Source organism: Lygodium microphyllum, chromosome 20, assembly GCF_053477565.2.
Source record: "Lygodium microphyllum isolate KBCC chromosome 20, Lygodium_microphyllum_v1.1.10, whole genome shotgun sequence".
In the NCBI taxonomy this organism is placed as follows: domain Eukaryota; kingdom Viridiplantae; phylum Streptophyta; class Polypodiopsida; order Schizaeales; family Lygodiaceae; genus Lygodium; species Lygodium microphyllum.
The window spans coordinates 136,688,058-136,710,846 of NC_141154.1; the positions used below are offsets into that span (position 1 = coordinate 136,688,058).

General features: G+C 41.5%; 1 protein-coding gene across 7 annotated transcripts in view; it reads left to right on the forward strand.

Moving 5' to 3' along the window:
- The first annotated feature begins 6,600 nt into the window (after nt 1-6,600).
- Nucleotides 6,601-22,789, forward strand: part of LOC148019453 (zinc finger protein CONSTANS-LIKE 9-like) — a 29,231-nt gene continuing 13,042 nt past the window's right edge. For 3 of the 7 annotated variants that reach the window (XR_015687597.1, XM_087661088.1, XM_087661090.1), the window contains exons 1-2: nt 6,603-7,882; nt 8,167-8,589. Coding sequence is in view for 6 of the 7 variants with exons in the window: in XM_087661088.1 (XP_087517214.1) it covers nt 7,358-7,882; nt 8,167-8,589 (948 nt within the window). In the remaining variant the exon portion in view is untranslated. Of the gene's footprint in view, nt 7,883-8,166; nt 8,590-22,789 lie in introns of all 7 variants that reach the window. The other 4 variants (XM_087661093.1, XM_087661092.1, XM_087661089.1 and 1 more) reach the window with 3 other exon arrangements.

The window sequence follows — 22,789 nt, forward strand, 5'->3', positions numbered from 1 at the left end:
TCGCATACTAAAAAACAAGGCCTTTTCCAGAGTGCGTGCAAAAAACTTTCGCCTCCAAAACAGGCCCCGAAATGGCCTCAAATCAAAAAAACAAAGCAACCAAGGGATAAAGCCCTTTCCCGCAGCATATGCTGCCCTCTTGCTACATAGCGAAGGGCGTCTCAATCTGAGACAATGCACTCTTGCACTTTCCAACTGTGCTACCTGTAGAGACTTGCTCCCAACCAGAAAAATGAAAGCAACACTGGTCCTCTTACCAGAACACCACAAACTTGGTTTGCTTTCTTGAGCTCCTTACCACGAACAAGGCTCTGATACCATGTCAAAATTGGGGAGAGAATGAAGGAGTCTCACTTGTAGCTTTCTTGCTTGCACAATGGGGGAATACACACACAGGTGGAGGTTGAAAACAGTTTTCCTCTTCTTAGTTGTGTAAGCCAAAAAGAACTCTAATACATAGAAATAGAAGAATCCTATATATGGGTCTCAAACCAAACTCAACTAACTAAGGTGGCATACTAACTGAGCCACGAACTAGAGTAGATAAGGATAGCTATCATCTAGCTATTATTCATGGGCGGTGTACCAATCGCATCTACAGCTAACAAGTCGGTGACATAAATGCACAACGGTCACCCTGGCATATCATGAGTGGAGCTCAATGTCTCAACAAACATTGAGTAGCTGCTCACGCAAATCCTGTATGTGAGTAAGGTGCTCTGTCATGCTATCACCTTCATCCATGGTCACGTTGGCTAACTCTCTACGGAGATAGGATATCCTGGCCTCATTGTGTGTTGCAAACATATGCTCAAGTACATCCCATGCTAATTCTGAGATCTTACAAAACTGAATGTGCTGAATAATTGCCATTTTCACTAACAAGGCAATCAAAGAAAGTGCTTGTGCATCTTTTTAGTCCCATTTCCTATGATCCTCCGTAGGAGGGAGAGGAGGGGTAGCAGTAGTAGCAGCACTAATACCACCACCAACAACACTAGCAATCTATCCTCGAGCGTTACATTGAGGTGTTTGAGGTGCAAGACCTCTTGGTCACTGCAAATCACATTTAACATAGTTCCACAAGTCCTTTGCCACAAGAGGGTTACATACCATAAAACTCCACAATGGGTAGTTTGAGCCATCAAGTTTATCCTCCTAAGTGACGACACCAAGGATGTTGCTCTGATCATTATTTCCTTGATGTGCCATGTTATCAATGATAGAAAAAAATATGCAGCAAGATACTTCAATGCTGAAGTCTAGAGTATACTCCTCAGAGTACCAAAATCCCCCATGAGATTAAGAAACACGTACCAAACTATCACTCAAATGCCAAAGTGTGCACAATGCCACCCAAATCAGCACTCATCAAGTAAATTACACCACTATACTACTGTACCACACTTGCCTCAAAATGTGTGCCCACAAAAGTATATAATATAACAATTTAATGCTGATTATTACCAAAATTTACTGAACTTTTCCAAAATTCTATGCCCAATCTAAATGTAATATCAATTAAATGATGTTGTACTGCTTGTTGCTTGCCTTGGAGTGCGTGTTAGGCAAAAACCCAAAATTTCTTTCTAAAATTTCAAAGAAATTTGTACCTTATAGCTAGAATTTCTATGGAAATGTCACCTCGAGATGCGTGTCAGTGTGAACAATAGCTAAAATCTGCCTCGTGATGCGTGTAAGATCTAGAAAATTGAAAAGCCCCAAATTTTCTTCAATCAATGTGGAAGAAATTGCTCAACGTCTATGAGTTTGGTAACAATTTGTGCAAAGGGCCTCCAATCGTGCAAAAGCCCCAAATTTTTTGTGGGAATGCCCAAGAAATTGAGAAGTTTCTTCAAATTGGTTGTCAATTTGAACTCTAGTAGCAAAAATTAGCAAAAGACCCAAATTTTTGGGCAGTACAAGCTGAGATCACGAAGAGATGGTTGAAATAGACTGAAAATTCTAGAAATTTTGAGAAAACCCCAAATTTGAAAATTAAGGTTTTTGCACTTTCTAGGGTTTTCAGAAATTGGCAGGCAGGACTGAGAAAATGGCGGGTAGAGTTGAGAAAAGGGTGGGTAGGGCTGAAAACAGTAGTAGCTCTTCCAAAACAATAGCTCCTTGGGCTACGTGTAGGGCTCCGTATGGGACTGCACGTTGGACTATGTGCAAGGCTGCGCGCAAGCTGAAAATAGCAGATCTAGAGCAGATGACTAAGCTGGACAGATTTGGAGCTGATGGCTGAACTAAATAGATATGGAGCAGATGGACAGATTTGGAGTAGATGGACAGATCTAGAGTAAATAAGAGACGGCTCAACCACAGCTCCTCGTCCACTTCAGCAGCACCTCATAGCAATTGAAAACTCTTCCTCAAGCTGAGAACCAAGCTGGCATCAGTAGAACCTTGGGCAGGATGGCACCGGGGTTGACGGTGGCTGAATGGAATCCATGCATACGTGCTGCTCTAATACCAAATGTTGGAAAATGGCATCCAGCTATGGAGAGAGGGAGAGAGAGAGGAGAGACACTGACATCAAGAAAGTGAGCTGAAGCAAAAAGAAAAGAGCATATTTGCAAGAATGAAAGATAGAGTGAAAGTACAACTTATGTTAACCAGCCTTCCACCAACTAATTAGAGTTAGGTTTATTTTACTCTAGAGCCTAGTGTCACTAATTTAAGTTTCTAAGACACTAGGTGCACACACCTTACATTGACACTTTAATTAGTTTTTATAATAAGCAATTGCTACAATGGAAATCAACTATACAATAAGGGGTGGGGATGATTTAAAGAAAATGTTAATAACGTATTTTGGTTACCTTTCTCTTGTAGGATTATTAAAACTACATTTTGTATATAGACCTTGCAATGTAGTAAGAACCACAAAATGATTATTTCACTTAGCTTCTTAGTGGTTTGGAAAGGGAAAAGACTATTTATGTTTGATCCCTTTAACATACGAAGCAAGGCATGCAAGAGTTGAAGACAATAAAACAATGGTGCATCTATTTCAACTCAATACAAATACTAAAATATGAAGAGCCTAATAGACAATTCTACTGAAAAACCCATGTATGAAGGGACAAATGCTTGTGATATGTATAACTTCTTCATTTTGTTGACACATACATGAAAAATAACTTGGGGGTAAATGAGGACAAAGAGATATAAATGGAGGAAATGAACACATGATAATATTTGAGAAATGTTGATTTGGATTGATGAGCTAAAGAATTCTTGATTAAATGAATGATATAATTACTAGAATGATTTTTGTTTATTTGAAGAATTAATGATTCCATAAAAGCATATGTTTTGGTTGCATAGCATCTATTGACTTGATGATAATCCAATCAGATAGGTGATCGAGAAGGGGAAGGTAGTTTTGATGTTGCTTCATAGACATGGTGCTTAGGACCAAATATCTTGGCTTTTAGACATGCATGTGTCAAAAGATGCATACCAAAAGCCTTTAATCGCTATCATGAAGAATCGTCTAAATGGACTAAAGCTAGTTGTTATTACAACTATCTTTAGATAGGAAAATCAAATTTGCTTTAATAAATAAAGATTTTTAGTTATTTACAAAGCACTACAAAATACTATGTAGCACATATAAGGAAAAGAGATTTAATGTAGTGTTTGTTGAAAAAAATCTATTGAAATGACATTTAATTCACTCTAACCATAGAAGCCTCAAGGTGAACTACTTGGAAGTTGGAAATATGCATACCATTCCACAATTTCAAGGCAATAAGTTGATTTAAGGCGTACTAACATTAAGCATGAAAGGAATGCTTGGTCTCTTCATGTGACTACTTCTCTTGTGGAGTTGCATTGCTAAAGAAATGAAGTCTACCTTTATCATTTCTTTCCCTACATATTAGAGCTACATCATGCCATAAATCTCTCTCCTCTGTTCTCTCTCCACACACACACACACACACACACACACACACACACACTCTCTCTCTCTCTCTCTCTCTCTCTCTCTCTCTCTCTCTCTCTCTCTCTCCTTGATATCCTAGACTTTGTACCCCCCTTTATCCTCTCTCTCTCTCTCTCTCTCTCTCTCTCTCTCTCTCTCTCTCTCTCTCTCCCCCCTTTCATTTGCCTATATTATTTTGTCTCTCTCCCTGTCTCTTTGTTATTTTTCCCTATTTTACTCTCTCTCTCTCTCTCTCTCTCATTTTTATTCTTTCCGTTTTTGTCCTCTATATTCTTGTTTGTCCCTCTTTTACACACACAATCTCTCTATATTTGTTCTTTTTCCTATTTCTCTTTCTCTATCTAAGTTTTCACTTTCCCTTTTTTATCCTCTTTGTATTTTTCATTTTCCCTCTTTCACACACACACACACACACACACACACACACTCTCTCTCTCTCTCTCTCTCTCTCTCTCTCTCTCTCTCTCTCTCTCTCTCTCTCTCTCTCTCTCATCCTATCTACAAAGGTGTACGTTTTGGTTACAAAGCACCTATTGACTTGATGTTGCTTCATACATATGGTGCTTAGGACAATACTTATATCTTGGCTTTTAGACATGCACATGCCAAAAGATGCATGCCAACAACCTTTAATTGCTATCATGAATCATTTAAATGAACTAAAGCTAGCTGTTATTAAAATTGGTATTTAGATAGGAAAATTACTTTTCATTGTGATAAATGAAGATTCTCATTTATTTACAAAGCATTTGCAAAAACGACTATGCAATACATATATGGAAAAGAGATTTCTCATAGTTTATGTGTTAAAAAAAATTCTATTGAAATGACATTTCATTCATTCGAACCATAGAAGCCTTGCTTGGAAGGTGGAAAGATGCATCATACTGTTCCACAATTTCAAGGCAATAAGTTGAATCAAGATGTATTAATAATCGAGACTCTTCTTTCTATAGTTGCTTGGAGAAGCAAACTATTGGGCATTAGATATATAGTTAAAGGATGCTTATACATTTATTTGCGACCTTATTGGTTATACAAGTAGCTTATAAGTTAAAACAAAACTTTATGGACTTACATTCAATAACTTGCATTAAGTAGGACAAGTCACACGAGTAGGACAATGACTTGCTCAAAGTTACTTTTATGTGGTCCTTGAGCTTTGATGTGGATGCATGGAAAGTTAAAAAAATAATATATCGGTCCTATAATGACAAAAACTAGAGTAAAGAAGTTGTTGAACTTAATGACAAACCTATGAGACTTTGGAAGAATATGTGTTCTTATTTGAATGTAGGGCATTTGTGATGAAAAAAATTACAAGATCAAGGATTAATCTTGCACGCCATTGAGGGTGAGTGTTTTTGTATTGGCATTGAGTTGTCCCCAATGATGTAGGGTATAGAAACTAGTCATGTGATACACCATAACTTCCTCTTCGTCACTTTCAGACTCATCCTCTTCAATCTTTGTTTCTACTTCTATAGGGGCTTTGTATGAGAAGAATAGGCTATCATGTCTTCAATGCATGAAGCTCTTTACAAAATGTGGGTTCAAATTTGGCATTGGTGCACCTCCATCATCTCAAAAAAGAAAAATGTGATGCTTCTTTGCAAGAGCTTGTTTATTGAAGGCAAAGCTAAAAAGTGGAATAGAAAAGGAGACTCTAGTGTGGTGGTGAAGCAACCCCAAAGCATCAGTTGCATGGCTACTTTTGAAGCCATGCTAACCTTTACAAGCTAGAAGCATTGAGGGAACTGTCCATGTAACATCACTAGTCCATATAATAGCTTGAAAAGTTAATCCTGCCAAGGAATATCTAAGCAAGTTAATCTTGCCAAGGGCCGGTAGCTCAAGAGCTAGTGAGATTGAGTGAAAACCAAGGTCACGGGTTCCAGCTCTCACTGGTAGCGGTGGTGAAGGCATCTTGTGTGATGTAAAGAGTAAGTAAGGCTCCACTTGGATGGTCACCAAGATTGATGTTACAACGGGACCACTTATTATCGAGTTAGTGGTCAAGGGTTTGGGTGCCGTGTGATTACAAGCATTGACGCAAGCCCTGATATTCAACCGATACAAAATCATATTGCATCTCGAAAAGTTAATACTACGAGTGCTTGGCTTGTGCTTATCCTACTAGTCCTTGCCACACGCGGCTGGAGCATGGCGCCTTTACGCTAGGGTCTAAAGCATGTATGTGTTCAAAGTTTAAAGGGTCTAAAGCATGTATGTGTTCAAAGTTTAAAGTCTTGAACCTTTGATTGCGTTCATAATGGGACCACGAGGGTTGGTACACGCAATGGGTTTTGTCGTTTCTAATGTGCCTCCTTTTTTGTTGTTTTGTTTGCTGGACGAGTCACGACCAGTGACTTGCGACGGCGCATGATACGTGCTTTCACACGAGGTACGATGTGGCTCCATCCCGGCCGTCCACGTGGCAGAGGATCGCGATGCGGAGCGCGCCTTGGGGGAGGCGAGGGTTCTGGAAAGCGAGGCCATGTCAGCACGACACCTATCCAGGATTGGTGCACTTTTTGCACTTTTGGGTGGATGATGGGGGGCGGCAGATTAAGGGGGTGATTAAGGGCTTACCCTTTTTGATTAGGGCGCGGGATTAATCAGGCTCGCTTTGTCCTCTTTGATTACGAGCGGCCCGTGCCTTTTTCAGGCAGATTGGCCTGTCTTGGCTATCCGTTTGCAGCCTTTTCCCTCCCCCCATTGCTGTTCATCCATGGATGCCTTCCCTGCAAGCGCACCAGCTGACATGCCATGGCCGTATCACCACGCACTCGTCATACACTGCCCGACAGCTGTGCTTGCCTGAATTGATTGGAGTTCCGGGACCAGTGCGGACGGATTTAGGGTTTGAGAGCAGGCTCAAAACGCACCTACCTCTCTGCATGCTCCGACTATCGGTTCCTTGGTGGTGAAATAAGCGTGCGTTAGATAGTTTGTGGTTCAAGATTCACCTTTAACAGCATTGAGTTTGATTATGGCTCGGAACTCTGGCCAGTGAAGCTGCCGTTTTGTCCATCAGGTGCGTATTTGATCTGTAACACATCATCAGCTGTCAGTGAGGCATCATCATACTGCAGAACGCAGCGGTTCGGAAGGTCGCATTTGCAGCTAAGTGTAAATACGTGGGATTGTCGAAGCAATCAGGTTAGGGTTTCTGACTAAGTTCTGTGACAGCCCGTGGAATAGCAGTTTTTGAACGAAGAGCAGAGATTTTTCTTGGATGTCAGCTTTGTAGTATCACTGTGCCTACCCCAAGGAGGAGGAGATAGCAGATTAGCAAGGAAGCAAATCATTCCATGTTGTGCGTAAGATAGTAAGTTCATACTAGTTTAGCAGGTTACTTGCCAGAATTGAAGTCTCATTTAGGAAGTCAAATTTTGGTTCATGGAGACAAACTGTGATTTCTGCGGGGAAGCACGTTCTACTGTATATTGCAGAGCAGACACTGCCCGACTTTGCCTGTGTTGTGATCAGCATGTTCACTCTGCAAATGCTCTTTCAAGACGGCATTCGAGGACTCTTCTCTGTGACAGTTGCAACACAGGACCTGCAGTACTTCGTTGTGCAACAGAGAATGTTTGGTTATGCCAACAGTGTGAGCGGTCAAATCACAGAAGTCCTGCTGGGGCCTCCTTGCAGCATCAGCACCAATCTATTGACTGCTTCACAGGGTGCCCATCTGCAGCAGAGCTCGCATGTCTTTGGGGCTGTGATATAAGCAGTATCCTGTCGGCAAGTTCCCAGGGTGCAGTTGGCCTGGCCAGCACACAGAGTGTTGAAGCTAGCAGCAGCTGTTGGGGCCCTACAAGTGGGTCAGGTGACTTTCTGACAGAGTCATTGAACAGGAACACCAAGAATTCATTGTTATATCCTGCCTCTTCCTCCCTCAGACAAAACAATCTTCCTAAGGTAAACTCCTAATTCATGTCAACTGAAGAGACACCAAGTTTGCATTTGTAACTGGCATATACATTAGGATCAGGAATTCTTCTCAAGACAGTTGAATGTTAATAAGAAAACTTTTTGTATTGTGCTAACTGTTTCTGCAGCTATCTAGATCAGCAGAGCTGTGAAGCCAGTGCTGACTGGTGGAGGTCCTTGTTTTGCACATACTGAGCCTCTCATTGTTTTGCACATACTAACCCTCTCATTCTGCATTCTGAAATACTATAGTTTGTTGATTCTGTTTGCAGGCCAACCTATCAGTTCCAGCGGCTGTGATGGGCATGGAAACATTGAATGTGGCATGTAGCAGTTTAAAGCCTACACATGAAATTGTGCATCAACTTCTCCAGTTGCAAAAGCTAGGATCTCCATTTTCAACTCCTCAGCAACAATGGTCTGGTCAGCACACACCATCTTCCATCGAGTCGGAGAGTCAAAGAATGAGGCCACCTTCAGTGAAGCAGAACAAGGAATCGGAGAATTTACTTAAGGAGCATTATGGGCTAGAGGAAGACCAGAAAAAGGAAGCTGGTAACTATCAGAATCAGCCAACATCCACTGAAAATATCCCGTTGGGAGAGTCTGGAGAAGTGCAACTCAACAAGCCAGGGACTCTTAAAGACTGTGATGATACCTTCTGGGATTGCAGTCTGGAGAGTCAAGCGAGTCAGGTTATTGCTCCCTCTATTTTGCGTTTTACTTCCTTGGTGGTCACTTGTGGGTTTGCAAGGTTTTGAAAGTTGAATACAAGGTTTTGATAGGGAGAGTTAAAGAAAGTCTTGCTTGTTGCTGTTTTGGTGGATTAAGGGGCAGTTACACATCTGGTTAGCTTGTCACTTATTGTTGCTACTTGTTGTAGTTGAGGTTTTGATGAAGAGAAATTGGGGGAAGTCAGCTTGTGTGTACCAATTCAGCAGAAAAGTGTTCTTTGATTAGGGCATGCAGCTGGTTTGACCCTGCAGCAGGTTGGCTTTTGCATCTGGCAGCAGCTGGTCGACCTCCATACCTTGTGTTCATCGGCCTGTGCTACTGCATCCTGCTACTACATCGCCTGCTGACCTTCCAGTCTATGATCAGTCTTACTCCATCCATGTGGATAGAAAATCTTGGGGCATTATGGTCACATCAAGTAAATATCTTGGACTAGTTATCCAACACCAAGTTCATGGTGGGATATATGACATGATATGTCCGTGCTGTCTCACATGAGGGACTAGGTAGGCATGATTATGCTCCGATGGAGGACTCTGCTTGTTATGGCAAGCTAACTATGGAGCTTGTGTTGCTAGGCGTGGTGCAGCAAAGGCTACATGAGGGACTAGGTAGGCATGATTATGCTCCAATGGAGGACTCCACTTGTTATGGTGAGCTAACTATGGAGCTTGTGTTGCTAGGCGTGGTGCAACAAAGGCTACTTGACTACTTTGACATGTGGTGCAAAAATGGCTACTTTTGACTACTTTGACTTCAAATAGGATCATTGTAGACACTAGGTTCCAATTTGCGCAACTCAATAGAAGATGAGAGAACCCAAGATAGTGGAAGAGATCCTCAAATCTTTATTATAGCAGTTATAGAGATTTGTACAAGTATGGCTTTGAGAGCCCAAGCATAAACCATCACACTTCACTTTGAATTGTGGAGTCGCCTCATTGGTCATTTACCCCCGCCCATGTGTATGTAGGTGGTGCCTAGGTCTATTACATTCTCCCCCACTAGAACTATGGCTCTCCTTAGTGGCATAGCTTCCTAGTAGATCCCAAGTAATGGTAAGGAGTTGTCACAAATTGAGATTCGTAAAACCACATCCCTCATTACCTAGGGTAACCCTTAAACTTGAGTAGATATTGAAGATCCTTCCTTTGCGTACCCTTCTTGTACCTATGAAGCAACACTTGTTCTCTCACCCCAAACTCCTGAATCATCTAGTAGCTCTAGTTTTCTCCTAATCTGGGGTTGCTATAGGAATAGGTGCATGATACTCCGCAAGATCACTTTCATGAAACATTGGATTCATGTTCCAATTAGAGGATAGCTCCAATTGATAAGTCACTTATTCTAGCTTCATAACAATGCGGAGATGCCTGTTCTTCTAAGGTGCTAGCTTAGGTGAACACTCTCCAAAGCGTATCAATGCTTTTGGATCTTGGCATAGCACCATTCATCTCCTGGAAGATCAACTCGTGTTGATGCTTGTTTGTCCCCTTCTTTTGTTGCTTGTTAGTTCCATTGGATATTCTCTTGAATCTACTTCAACAACTAATCTATGTTCACAATCAACTAATCTAACACAACTTGTGGTAGAAGTCTCCAAAGCAGAGTTAAAGGTATTGCTAATTGGTCATGCCTAAACTATTCCAAATGGTGTTTGCTTGGTAGAGGCATGGGTTGTATCATTGTTCACATGCTCGATCAATGGTAGATGCTTCTTTCATGCAACTTGATGATCCTAATAGTAGCAAAAAAGCATGGTAGTGGTGGTATAATTGGAATTCTCCACCTACCCATCAAATTGTGGGTGAAAAGCAATAGAGAACGCTAACTTCATTCTAAAGCCATAGAACAAAGGTCTCCAAAGCCCACTAGTGGAATTAGAATCACAATCAAATGTGATCCTTATTGGCAACCCATGTGAAGATATGCTAGGGTTTGCAATGAGGAAACACAAAAAGTACGACCATGACTAAAACACAAAGACTTAGACAGCAATGTGCAAAACTCAAAACGCAAAAACACAAACACAAACAGACAAAGAAGAGGACTCTGAAGTGAATGAATCAATGTAATGAATGCAAGAGTGTACAGAATGCTCAAGGAGAGAGCAATGAGTGTCGGAGTGTGATGCCAGGGAGATAGATCTTGAGTGTTGTAACCACGAGTTGGAGATGTTGGAGAGTGGGAAGGTGCAAAATGCTGATCACCAAGGCTGTAGGCAGCTAGGTGACAACGGAGGAGGTGTTGAATGACGAGGGGAGCAGCAAAACGCAGCAACTGGTGGAGCGTTGGATGACATTTTGGGGCTTGCAGTGCAAAACACAGCATGTTTGATGCCAAGCAGATGCTTGGAGCCTCCCTTATCAGCAAACACAACAATTTCGAGGGGCTGAATGATGTCACCGGCAACTGGAGTGATGGGCGGCAGCAGTGGATAGGTTACTAGGGGAGGATGATGACATGGCAACAGTCTGGAGGGGCTGGACAGCCATGGGAAGAAGGCTAATGGTGGCTAAAATCTGCACGTGAATGCGAGAAACTTGCACAAAAGGATGGGCTGAATGGTGGACAACCTATCTATTTATAGATGTGGAAGGATCCTCCCAAATTAGGGTTTTGCATGTGGGACACAGAGACTCTCTAGAACCACTCCCCGTTTTATGAAACTTTTGGCAATTTACTATTTTGGGGTTGTTTTAAAGAGCTAATCTGTGGGTAATTGATTTTTAGCTCAACAATGCATACTCTTGAAAGATCTCTTTGATGAAGAGCTATGCAACCTCCACCGCATTGATGTGGATCTAGTAGTACTTGCTGAACCTGTCCACCATTGTATAGATGCTATCATTTTGAAACCACATGCTCTTCAAAAGAATTGTAACAGAATCCTTTGAAATATCATCCTAAGGCAAATTTGGAATTGGTAATGACTATACCTCCCATGCCACTTTTTAGTTTCCAATTTCAAGGTTTAGCATGCCTAGCATCCCTTGTTACACTTACCTCGCCTACTAAGTTCTGGTGTGAATGCTTCTTTATCCATGGGTACTTTTTATCTTCTAGTTGGAGAAGGGTTTTTTACTCACGTGAACATGGGTTAGTGGGTGTATACTTAGTACCTTAGGGATTGCGCTTTCATATCATTCTCACATAGTGGATGTGACATTCCAACATTCTCTTCTCTTGCTATTCACTTGTTCACTGTGAGTGTGCGTGCGTGCGCGCATGTTGATGAACCCTAACCTAACAGTGGTATCAAAGCAATACCTCTTCTCAGCTGCCACTACTTAGCTCGTAAGCCATTGCCGCCACTGCCGCCATTGAGCTTCGTGCTCGGCCACGTTCCAGTAGCATGCTTTAGTCCCATCAAATCTCGCTTGTTGCCCATGGCATTTGCTTGCTTGTGTTGATCTGTCATAGCCTTGCGCTTGTAGCCGACAGTTTGTTGCATTTTATTGTTCTCGACAATCCCTTCATGTCATACAGCTTGCGTTGCCTCATCTCAATAGTCCCTCCCTGTTAAGCAACTTGCACTGTCGCAGCGCGTAGGGTTGAAGGTCACCATAGGGGTTTGGCAAGAAAACTGGACAAGATGGATGGAGATGTGTCTTCAAGAGAAAGGTAGATACAAGCGAATATTTGTGGGTTCGAGAGGAACTTCACAACCTTCAGCTCACCATTTACTTTGACTTAACTTGGGAAAACAGATTTATACATAAGACGGTCGAATAAATGGGTTAAGAACTTGAAATTCATGATCACAAAGATGGATGAATTGTAAACAGGAGTACAACTTCAATTGATACAAGAAGAGTCTTGCCCTTCCTTGCCTATGAGTATAGCTGCCTATTTCAGCCTAGGCATGAAGAAGATCTTCAAGACACTTTCTCTTTTCAACTGATTAGTACAATGAAGATAGAGGATCAAGAAGAAGACTGCCTATATCAGCCGTTGAATAAATCAAGGTTATTGAACTAGCATCACTGTTGTTGGGTTTTCATGAAAAGTTCACGAGTTTCATGACTTAGATCAATGTAACTTAAATTAAGCAGCTGCATAAAAGCTTCAGCTTATGGATTGACTGTTATGGACAGCCAAGAATAATTCCAAAGTATGGCAAGAAATCACCAAAAGACTTCTTTAAAACTGCCCTTGAATGAAGAGGAAGCAGGATACTATTTAGAGAGAATTTCAGGTTTAGTTTGTACTTGCACTGTTTGGAGATGAAGTAGAACCTTTGTTTACAGGATTCAGCCCATGAATACCCTGTTTTAGACTGAGAAGAAGAGACCAAAAGTATCTCTTAACAGTGTCAAAAGATGTCCTTGAAGTTTACTTACAAAGAGTAAAGCTTATAGTCACTCATATGAACCAAGAACAGCCTATGTTCTCCTAAGATTAAAGAAGTGGATCACAAATAAAGCTTCAGCCCATGAATTCCCTGTTTTGGGCAGCCAATGATAATCCAAGATAAGACCAATATTCTCCTGAAGAGTATCTACAATGTCCTTTCAAGGCAAGAGTGTTTTGATATAGCAATTACAAGTGAAAGTAGAGCATGTTCTCTTCATAAACCATAAGAGAACAGAAATGGTGCATTAGTGTAACAAGATTCAGCCCACAAAGAGAGTAATGGGCTGCATAGTCCAAATTTGAGCTTAATGTTTCCCAAGATCTCCTCTTGATAGAGGAGAGATTTCATCAAGAGGTAGGTGCACAAGACAGTGCCCTTCTCTTTTTCTTCACAAATGCAAGTACCTCTTGAACCATGCAAGAGATGCATTGTAAACAGAAATTCAGTCCATTAAAGAGCATTCTTGGGCCTTTTAGTTCAGCCCACAAGTCTTGATATTAAAGATCAAGAAGTGGAACAAGAGGCTCACTTGAAAGGAGAGAGTTGCTACTCCATAGATAGAGACACAAGCAATGTTCAAAGCTTCCTTCTTGCTTCTTTCATGAGCATGAATAATAATCCCTGAATGGGCTGCTGCCCTCCTTTTTATACATATTTACCCTGTTTTACTCAGCCAAGAGTGGCCTTCCATTTTCGTTAATGCATGGGAAGAGAGATACTTACATGTCAAGTGGAGTCTTCTGTAGTTACTTGTAGTTGGATGGTTTGAGCTTTCCCCTTTGTGTGGTGGCTTGGACACCTCAATCACTCCTCCATCCATGGTGCCCTGTTCAATCCAGAGATTTGCCTGAAAAATGCGGCGCTGATCACGCTGCCCTCTTCTTTTCTTCCTTGACTATTTTATCAGTCACACAAGCAAGGTACAAGACATATACAATGTCCTATGCTTAGTCAACTTAGATAACTCCATCTTCCTTGTGACTTGGCTTGTGAATACACTTAAAACTTTTGAATATCATAAGTACACAACCACATCATTGGCTTCTGGAAAATATAATCCAAGGGAACCTACCAAGTCATCTGCTCTTAACCATATTTCTCTTGTTTAATGTTCCATGACTTACAGAACTTGTAATATCTTTATGTAAGCAATATAAGGATGGATAAGAGAGTTAGTAACCAAAATTAGTCATCTTGTCAAGGACCCATGATAAATTTATTATATTTTAAGGCAGAGTCTCTTCTTTACTACACCATGCCATATGCTGGTGGACTTAGGGGTTTTAAGACTTATTGCACTAGTCAAGTCTCTATGTAGCATGTCTAGATGACAAGTGACTAAGTGATATATGTAAAGGATAAAAGTTTTATGTTTAGACCATGGGCAAAGAATCCCATGATAGTGCTGCCTCATCTCGATAGGCTACGTGTCTCTCTAGACTACGCGTTTCTCGTCATGTTGTTCGGCAAGCTTGTCACCAACCAGTGTGCATATTGCCTGTCTAGCCACCGACGGTCATTTCACGCTGCGCATGTGTTGTGTTATTTGTATGACAGCATATAACATTAAAATATTCAGTGCTCCCAAGCCTTAATCAGCATTAGCTACATAAAAAAACTCTTGTTCATGCACAGTCCTCCTAATAGGCACAAAATTTGGGGATTTTGCAGCAGGTATCAATTTCCCCCAAATTTCTTCAAAAATTTTGGAGCCTTTGCCTAAAAACCCCAAACTTCACCAAAATTTTGGGGATTTTGTGTTCAGCGCCCGAAATTGTCTGATTATGCACCAAAAATTTAGGCCTTTTCACATTCAAGCTCAAATTTCACAAAATTTCAGCAACCAAATTTGGGGCTTTTGTGAGATTTCTTCAAATTCAAGGAGATTAAGGCCAATTACAACTTCTACATCGACATTCGCGGACATTGGAGCCCTTTCAGCTGCAAATTCTTCCTTGCCATCATCAATTTCGTGAAAAATTGTAAGCTTTTTGGCCTTTTCTTTATTTAATTTTTGTGCTGCCCTTGCATTTGCACTTTGGACAGCAGAGCTGATCACAAAAAACCAAAAACTTACAGCAAGCAATGGTAGACAAAATGATTTGGTTAATATGTTTGGGGACTCTAATAAATTGGATGGCACTAATTATCCTATGTAGGCATACATGATAAAGCATGTCTTAGTTGCCAAGCAGCTTTGGGGTTATATATGTGGTTTAGAGGTTAGGCTTGCAAGCTCGACTACATAGAATGCTGCAACTTTATCTGATTCATCCATTGTCACCGGTGGATCTTCCGCTAGCTCTTGTTGCACCTCCCATTGCAAATTGGTAGGGATGGGATGGGCGTGATGCCCAAGCTCATGCATTGATTGCACTCTCATGCAAGAGACATGCTATCTTGCATATTTGGTTGTGCACAATGGCCAAGGAGTCATAATGAGACTCGAGTAGTATATTTGCACAAATAGTTTGAGATTGGAGCACATGATAGAGGGTGATTCTATGGATGCATACATAACATGTGTCAAAGACATCATGGAGTAGCTTGCAATTATTGTTGAAATAATTCCAGATGCCTCTCTTGTATCTATAGTCTTGGTTGGCCTATGTGATACTTACGGGAGTTTTGCCACTACACTTCACTTGCAAAAGGAGATACCGAGGCATACACATTCAATGCGTTGGTGTCATTGTTATTGCAAGAAGAGCAATCAAGGGTGAATTGCTCTAACCTAAGTATGGACAATCAAGCATTTGCAGCCAGCCATCAAAACAAAGGGAAGTCATGGCAGCCCTCAAACTCAAAGGGTAAAGACAAAACAACTTCTTCCTCGGACTCTTCAAGCACTAAGGATGAGGGTGCTAAGATAAAGCGATACAATTATTGCAGAAAAAAGGGGCATCTTATTGGAGAATGCAAAAAGAGGATGACAAGTGAAAAGAGGAAACAATCGGGCATGATTGTTGCTGAAAATTCAGTAAGTGGAAAGGATTCAACAACACGTTTAGCAAGCTTGGACATTGATTTGGACAGTCTTATGCTTCTGTTGTGCGTTGTTTATATGATCCTTCTTCACATGAACATGGTCTACTAGTGGCTGAAAATTGCAGCACATGGTATTTTGACAGTGGAGCTTCGGAGCACATAACATCCTTTCGTGACTTGTTTGTATCATATGCAAATGTACAAAAGGGGGACCCGTTGTATGTGTTGGGAATAAAGGCTGTCGTGCCTTTAAATGTGCTTGGGTGCGAACACACCCTTAGCACTTGTACTTACACATATATATCTATCTAAAAACCTAAAGGTACACACTCGTCATTGTACCAAAAAGAGTGCACACTCTCTGCTTTGCTCTCTCCCACTATCTTTGTCACTCCGCGCCTAAGAGATACCTATTGTCTCGATCTTCGTGCTGACCTGTCACTACAAACTGGTATCACAGCTGCGGTTGAGGCGTTCGTACTTCTCGGAGTTCGAGCAGGAGCTAACAAGCATGCGTGCAGGTCGTGAGGTCGTTTTCTGACGTGACAAGCAGGTGTGAGGCAGTCAATCGTCAGGCATTTGATGTGTTGCCAGTTAGACAGGCGACTGGTGGGAGCTGTAGCCGTGGCATCAGGCGGCACTTTCTCTTCAATGGGACCAGACGACGCCTATAAAGTAGCCGACGAACGAGCTGCATGACGTGATAGGGTGCCGATTTGCATACGCACTGACGAGCCTAGCAGCTGGCGAGCTGCACAAGTGATGGATTGGTGGCGGCCTCCACACGTGACGGACCAATTGGCGAGGCTATCAACACGTGCCGAGATAGCAGGTACCAGGGGACGACCTGCACGGCGGGTCCGTTGAGCCATCGTTCAACTTTTTTTTTCCTTCAAAATTCCTTTTTCTTAATGTTCCCCTATCGAGAATTCATGTGTGGAGGCACAACACAAATTTTCGTGCAATTCAAGCCCAAAAATTTGGGGCTTTTCCCGAATTTGGAGATCTTAACACAAAACTGGACAATTTGACTCAGAAATTGCAAAGTCGGTGCACATTTGCCCGGGAATTTTGGGGTTTCTTTCACATTTTAGTGAAATTCTTTCAATTTCATTGAAATTAGTGCATGCAGGACTTGGAAAATTTGGAAATCTGTCTAGATTTGGTACGAGAAAGATGCAAGAGTGATATCTGTCTCAGAAATTGCAGGAATTTGTGACATTTTGATTCCGACGTTTGGGGCTTTTCATGTATATGTACAAATTGGCCTGAAATTTACCCAATTTCTTGACATTGATGCACATTGGACCCCGTGCAATTTGGGGCTTTTGCAGTTTGGGCAAAATTTGTGCACCATTTGGTCATTCTATGTACATGCAGGTTCAATTCCATGTAATTTGGACATCCAACACTTGGAAAATTTGGGGGTTATGCTGAAATTGCTCTATTTTGGAAAAATTAGCTTATTTTTTGCATGACAGAGAAAGTGCAGATGTGTGGTTGATGCTTTGAGCACAAAAATTTTGGGGCTTTTGACCGTGCGTGTCAAATTTTATGCCCATGAGTACATGTACAACAGAAATTGCAGCTAAAATTTGGGATTTCTCATGTAATGTGATGTATATGCCCTTGGAACAGCTGTAATCAGTTGTGGAATGCTGTAGCACATGGTTTGGTGCTTCCGAAAATTTAATTATAGATCTGAAATCTGTGCTTCTACGTGGTCATTTATTGCTGGTTGGTACTTGTTTGTACCTTGGTCACTTGGGTGACAATTTGGGCCTGCATTTGCTGAATTTTTTGTCACATTTGGGCTGAAAATCATGGCTGGCAGCAATGAGAGCAGTAATCTCATGCACATAAAGAAGCCTGAAGGAGCACATAACTTTGCAGTTTGGCAAAAACAATGCTACAATATCCTGTTGCAAAAGAAGCAGTCAAAGCTGATTAAAACCAAAGGGGCAAAGCCCGCGGACATGGAATAGGAAGATTGGGATGAGTTAAATGAGCTTGCACGCTCAACCATTGAGCTATCAATTTTTGATGCCTTGCTGTTTAACATTGAAGGTTTGGATTTTGCATATGCTCTATGGACTCGACTGGAAGAACTGTATGTACAGAAGAGTGTTACAAGCAAAGTGTATTGGCTGAAAAAGCTTATGGATTTGCGTATGAAAGAGGGTACAACAATGCCTACTCACTTGAGTGAGTTTAACTCTATTTTCAACTAGCTGGTTGCCTTGAAGTTCTTGATTGATGAAGAATTTAAGGCTACGTTCTTGCTTTGTACTCTTCCAGAGAGTTGGGATACATTCAGGACTGCTATGAGCAATTCCAATGCAATTCTTTTGTATGCTGATGTAGAGAGTGCTCTACTCATGGAAGAAATAAATCGGCAGAACAATGCATCTAGTAAGTCTTCAAGTGCTTTGCATACTAGGGGCAAATCACAGCAGAAAGGCAAATCTGATAGCAAGGGACGCAGTAAATCACGTGGCAAAGATGTTGAATGCCACCATTGTGGCAAGAAGGGTCACTTTAAATGTGATTGCTACAAATGGAAGAAAGAGAAAGGAAAAGGTAAGAAGACAGATGATAGCAAGGAAAAGAAGAAAGAGGGACAATCCAAGAAGAGTAGTGTCAAAATCGAAGAGGTGAATGTAGTCACTCATTACAGTGAGGATAGTGGGAATGACGTACTTTTAGTCTCTTCACACTTTGATGCACATGCTTTACTTGCAGATACAGATGAGGATATGCATACTTGGATTCTCAATTCGGGTGCTTCCTTTCACGTCACCCCTCATCGAGAGCGGTTCTGTGCCTATACAGGGGGTTGACATGGTGTTGTCCATCTTGGGGACAACTATGCATGTGACATTGCAGGTATTGGCAATGTGCAGTTACAGTTTTAGCATGACTCTATCTTTACACTTCAGCATGTGCGGCACGTACCTCAGCTCAAGAAGAGCTTGATTAGCACAAGGCAGCTAGATGATGATGGTTTTCATACCACCTTTGGTGATGGAAAATGGAAGATCTGTAAGGGATCTAGAGTGATTGCCAGAGGTTGTAAAAGTGATACTTTGTATCCTCTCCATGTATCTAGTGTGAGTAATCATGTTGTTGCCATAACCGAGCAGCCAAGCATTTTTTTGTGGCATGGCCGGTTGGGACACATGAGTCAAATAGGAATGAAAGTGCTTTCTCGTTTGGGTTACTTGCCTTGTCTTCGTTATGCTGATTTTGAGCATTGTGATCATTGTATTTATGGTAAACATGCACAGACGTCTCATAAAAAGTCTATTTCTTTGAAATCTTCTCCTTTAGAGTTAGTAAATTCAGATATATGTCAGATGCCAGGATTATCCTTAGGGGGAAATTTTTTTTTGTCACTTTTGTCGATGATGCTACATGAAAGGTATGAGTTTATTCTATTCGTAGCAAAGAAGTACTTGACAAGTTCAAAAAATTCTTGTCATTGGTTGAAAATCAAACTGATAAGACACTCAAGTGTCTTCGCTCTGATAATGGTGGGGAATATGTGTCCAAGGCCTTTCAGGCATTTTGTGACAGCAAAGGGATAAAGAGGGAGCTCACTGCTCCTCATAATCCACCCCAAAATGGAGTTGCGGAGCGTATGGATTGGACCATACAGGATAAGGTCCGTACGATATTGTCTCATGCTGCATTATCCCATGGTTTTTGGACAGAGGTTGTTATGATAGCCGTACACTTAATTAATCGGTTACCAAATAGGTCTTTGAGGGGGGAGTTCCCCAAGAAGCGAGGTCGGGCAAGCCACTTCATATGCTCACCTGAAAGTGTTTGGCTGCGAGGATTTTGTGCACATTTGTAAAGAAAAATGCAGCAAACTTGAGCCAAAGTCCTATAAATGCATTTTCCTAGGATATGGTGATAAGGGTGAAATGGGGTATAGACTGTGGGATCTCGAGAAAAGGAAAGTAGTACGCAGCAATGATGTTATACTCCGGGAAGATCGCATGCATAAATAGCTTGAAAAGACTGAGGAGGTCTGTAGGGTTATATTCCGGGAAGAAATACATTTTGGACAACAAAATGTGCCCGCTGTACAGCAGCAAATACCTGCTGTAAATGAACCTGTAAATGCAAAAAACAATGCTGGAAATGATCAGTCAGCTATTGCCTATGATAATGCGCCACTACATGTGCAGGAACAGCTAGGACAGTAAGCTATTAATGCTGATTTGCAGGCTGAAATGCCAGGACAGCAAGCTGAAAATGCTCAACAACCAACAAACAATGATCATTGGGTTAGGAGATCGTCTAGGGCTACTAGACAACCTGATAGATTCATTCCTGGTGCAAATTATGTGGCTGATTATATCATGTTGGCAAATTGTGGTGAACCATCTTGCTTCATGGAAGCAATGGACAGACAGGGCAATAAGAAATGGTATAAAGCCATGTTGTCAGAAATGGAATCTCTTGAGAAAAATGGCACTTGGGACTGTGTAGTAGCCTAAAGGGCAGAAAGCACTTCCTTGCAAATGGGTTTACAAGATGAAGATCACTTCTGGTTCCTTGCTAAAGTACAGAGCAAGATTGGTTGCGAAGGGGTACAAGCAGGAACATGGAGTTGACTTCGATGAGATCTTCTCTAGTCAAGATGACTACATTGAGAACCATTTTGGGCTTGGTTGCAGCTGAAGATATGGAGCTCATATAGATGGATGTAAAGATTGCATTCTTACATGGTGATCTGCATGAAGACATATATATGCAGCAGCCTGAAGGGCTTGTGGAAAAAGGGAAAAAGAAGATGGCATGTAAACTCAAAAGGAGTTTGTATGGGCTGAAACAAGAATAAAGAGAATGATATCATAAGTTTGATACATTTATGCAGTCTCAAGGTTTCCATAGAAGTCAAGTGGATCACAGCTTGTACACCAAGAAGGCAGTAGATGGCAGCCTGATTATCTTGGTTTTGTATATTGATGACATGTTGATTGCTGGCAGGGATACTCATGCCTTGGGACTCACTGAAGCAAAGTCTTCATGGTAGCTTTGACATGGACCTTGGTGATGCAAATCACATTCTTGGCATGTGAATACTTAGAGATAGGTCGAAAGGATTACTCTCTCTATCTCAATAGGAGTATATCTCTAAGGTTTTGTAGCGTTTCAATATGGAGGGGGGGGGAGATAATTGGGGTTCCATTGCCTCCATACGTGAAACTCAGTGCAGAGGAAAACCCTATATTTGATGATGAGAAGGCTGAAATGGTCAAGATACCATATGCTTCAGTTGTTGGCAGTTTGATGTATACTATAGTTGCTACACGTCCTGACATTGCCTTTGCAGTGGGAGTGGTAAGCAGATACATGGCAAACCCTGGTAAAAAGCATTGGGAAGCAATGAAAGGTCTTATGAGATACCTCAAAGGCACAAAGGAGTTGTGCATCTGCTTTGGAAAGCAGAAGGCATCTGCTGTTGGCTTTACGGATGTAGACTATGCTGGTCATGCGGATTGTAGAAAGTTTACTTCTAGGTATGTGTTTACTTTCACAGGAGGAGCAGTCTCTTGGATCTCCAAGCTACAAAAGTGTGTTGCATTGTCTACTATAGAGGCAGAGTATGTGGTTGCTATTGAGGCATGCAAGAAGGCTTTATGGCTTTCACGTCTGGTGAGAGAGCTTGGCATCACAGAGTTACGTGTTCTCCATTGTGATAGTCAGAGTGCTATCATGCTAGCATGGAATCTTGTCTTTCATGCAAAGACAAAGCACATATAGGTGAAGTATCTCTTCATTAGAGATGTACTTGATGGCAATAGCATTGAGCTTGTCAAAGTGCATACAGATGATAATCCTACAGACCTTCTCACGAAGGGTCTTCCAGTAGAGCGGTTTGCTCATTGCCAACAGATGATGGGAGTTGGATAGATAGTTGATTCTTTTCCCCTCTTAAGGCACATTGCCTTTAGGTGGGAGATTGTTGGGAATAAAGGCTGTCGTGCCTTTAAATGTGCTCAAGTGGCGAACACACCCTTAGCACTTGTACTTACACATATATATCTATCTAAAAACCTAAAGATATACACTCGTCATTGTACCAAAAAGAGCGCACACTCTCTGCTTTGCTCTCTCCCACTTTCTCTGTCACTCTGCGCCTAAGAAATACCTACTGTCTTGATCTTCATGCTGACCCATCACTACAGTATGTGCTAATAATGCTTCGTATGTAAATTAACGCATTGGACAGAATCCCATTATTATAGTAGATGGAAAATCTATCACGCTTGAAAATGTCTTTTATGTGCGAGGCATGAAGAAAAACTTGCTTTCAATTTTAGCCATTGCATGTGTTGGTTTTGTGGTTGAATTTCACATGGCTTTTGTCAACTTGATTTATATGAGAGAAGAACATCAGAGGATGCATTACACGTTGATGCTATCATTGTGGGTGACACTAAGTTATGGCATGCTTGGTTTGCTCATCTTAATTATGGTAGTTTGCTTCATGTAAAAAGCAAAAATATAGTGCTTGATCTCCCTCCGTTGAAAGCGCCTATTCACAGTGTATGTGAGTTGTGTAGGTGGATCTATGTGTGCTGATCAAAAATTATAGCTTGTGCATAGTGATGTTTGTGGATCCATGCATGTCAAATCGGTTGAAGAATACTTGTACTTTGTTGACTTCATTGATGACATGACTCATCATTGTTGGACATATGCTTTGAGGCACAAATTAGAAGTGTTGGCATGCTTTAAAACTTTCTTGGCCTTGGCTGAAGATGACAACACATGCAAGCTGATTACACTTCGTACCG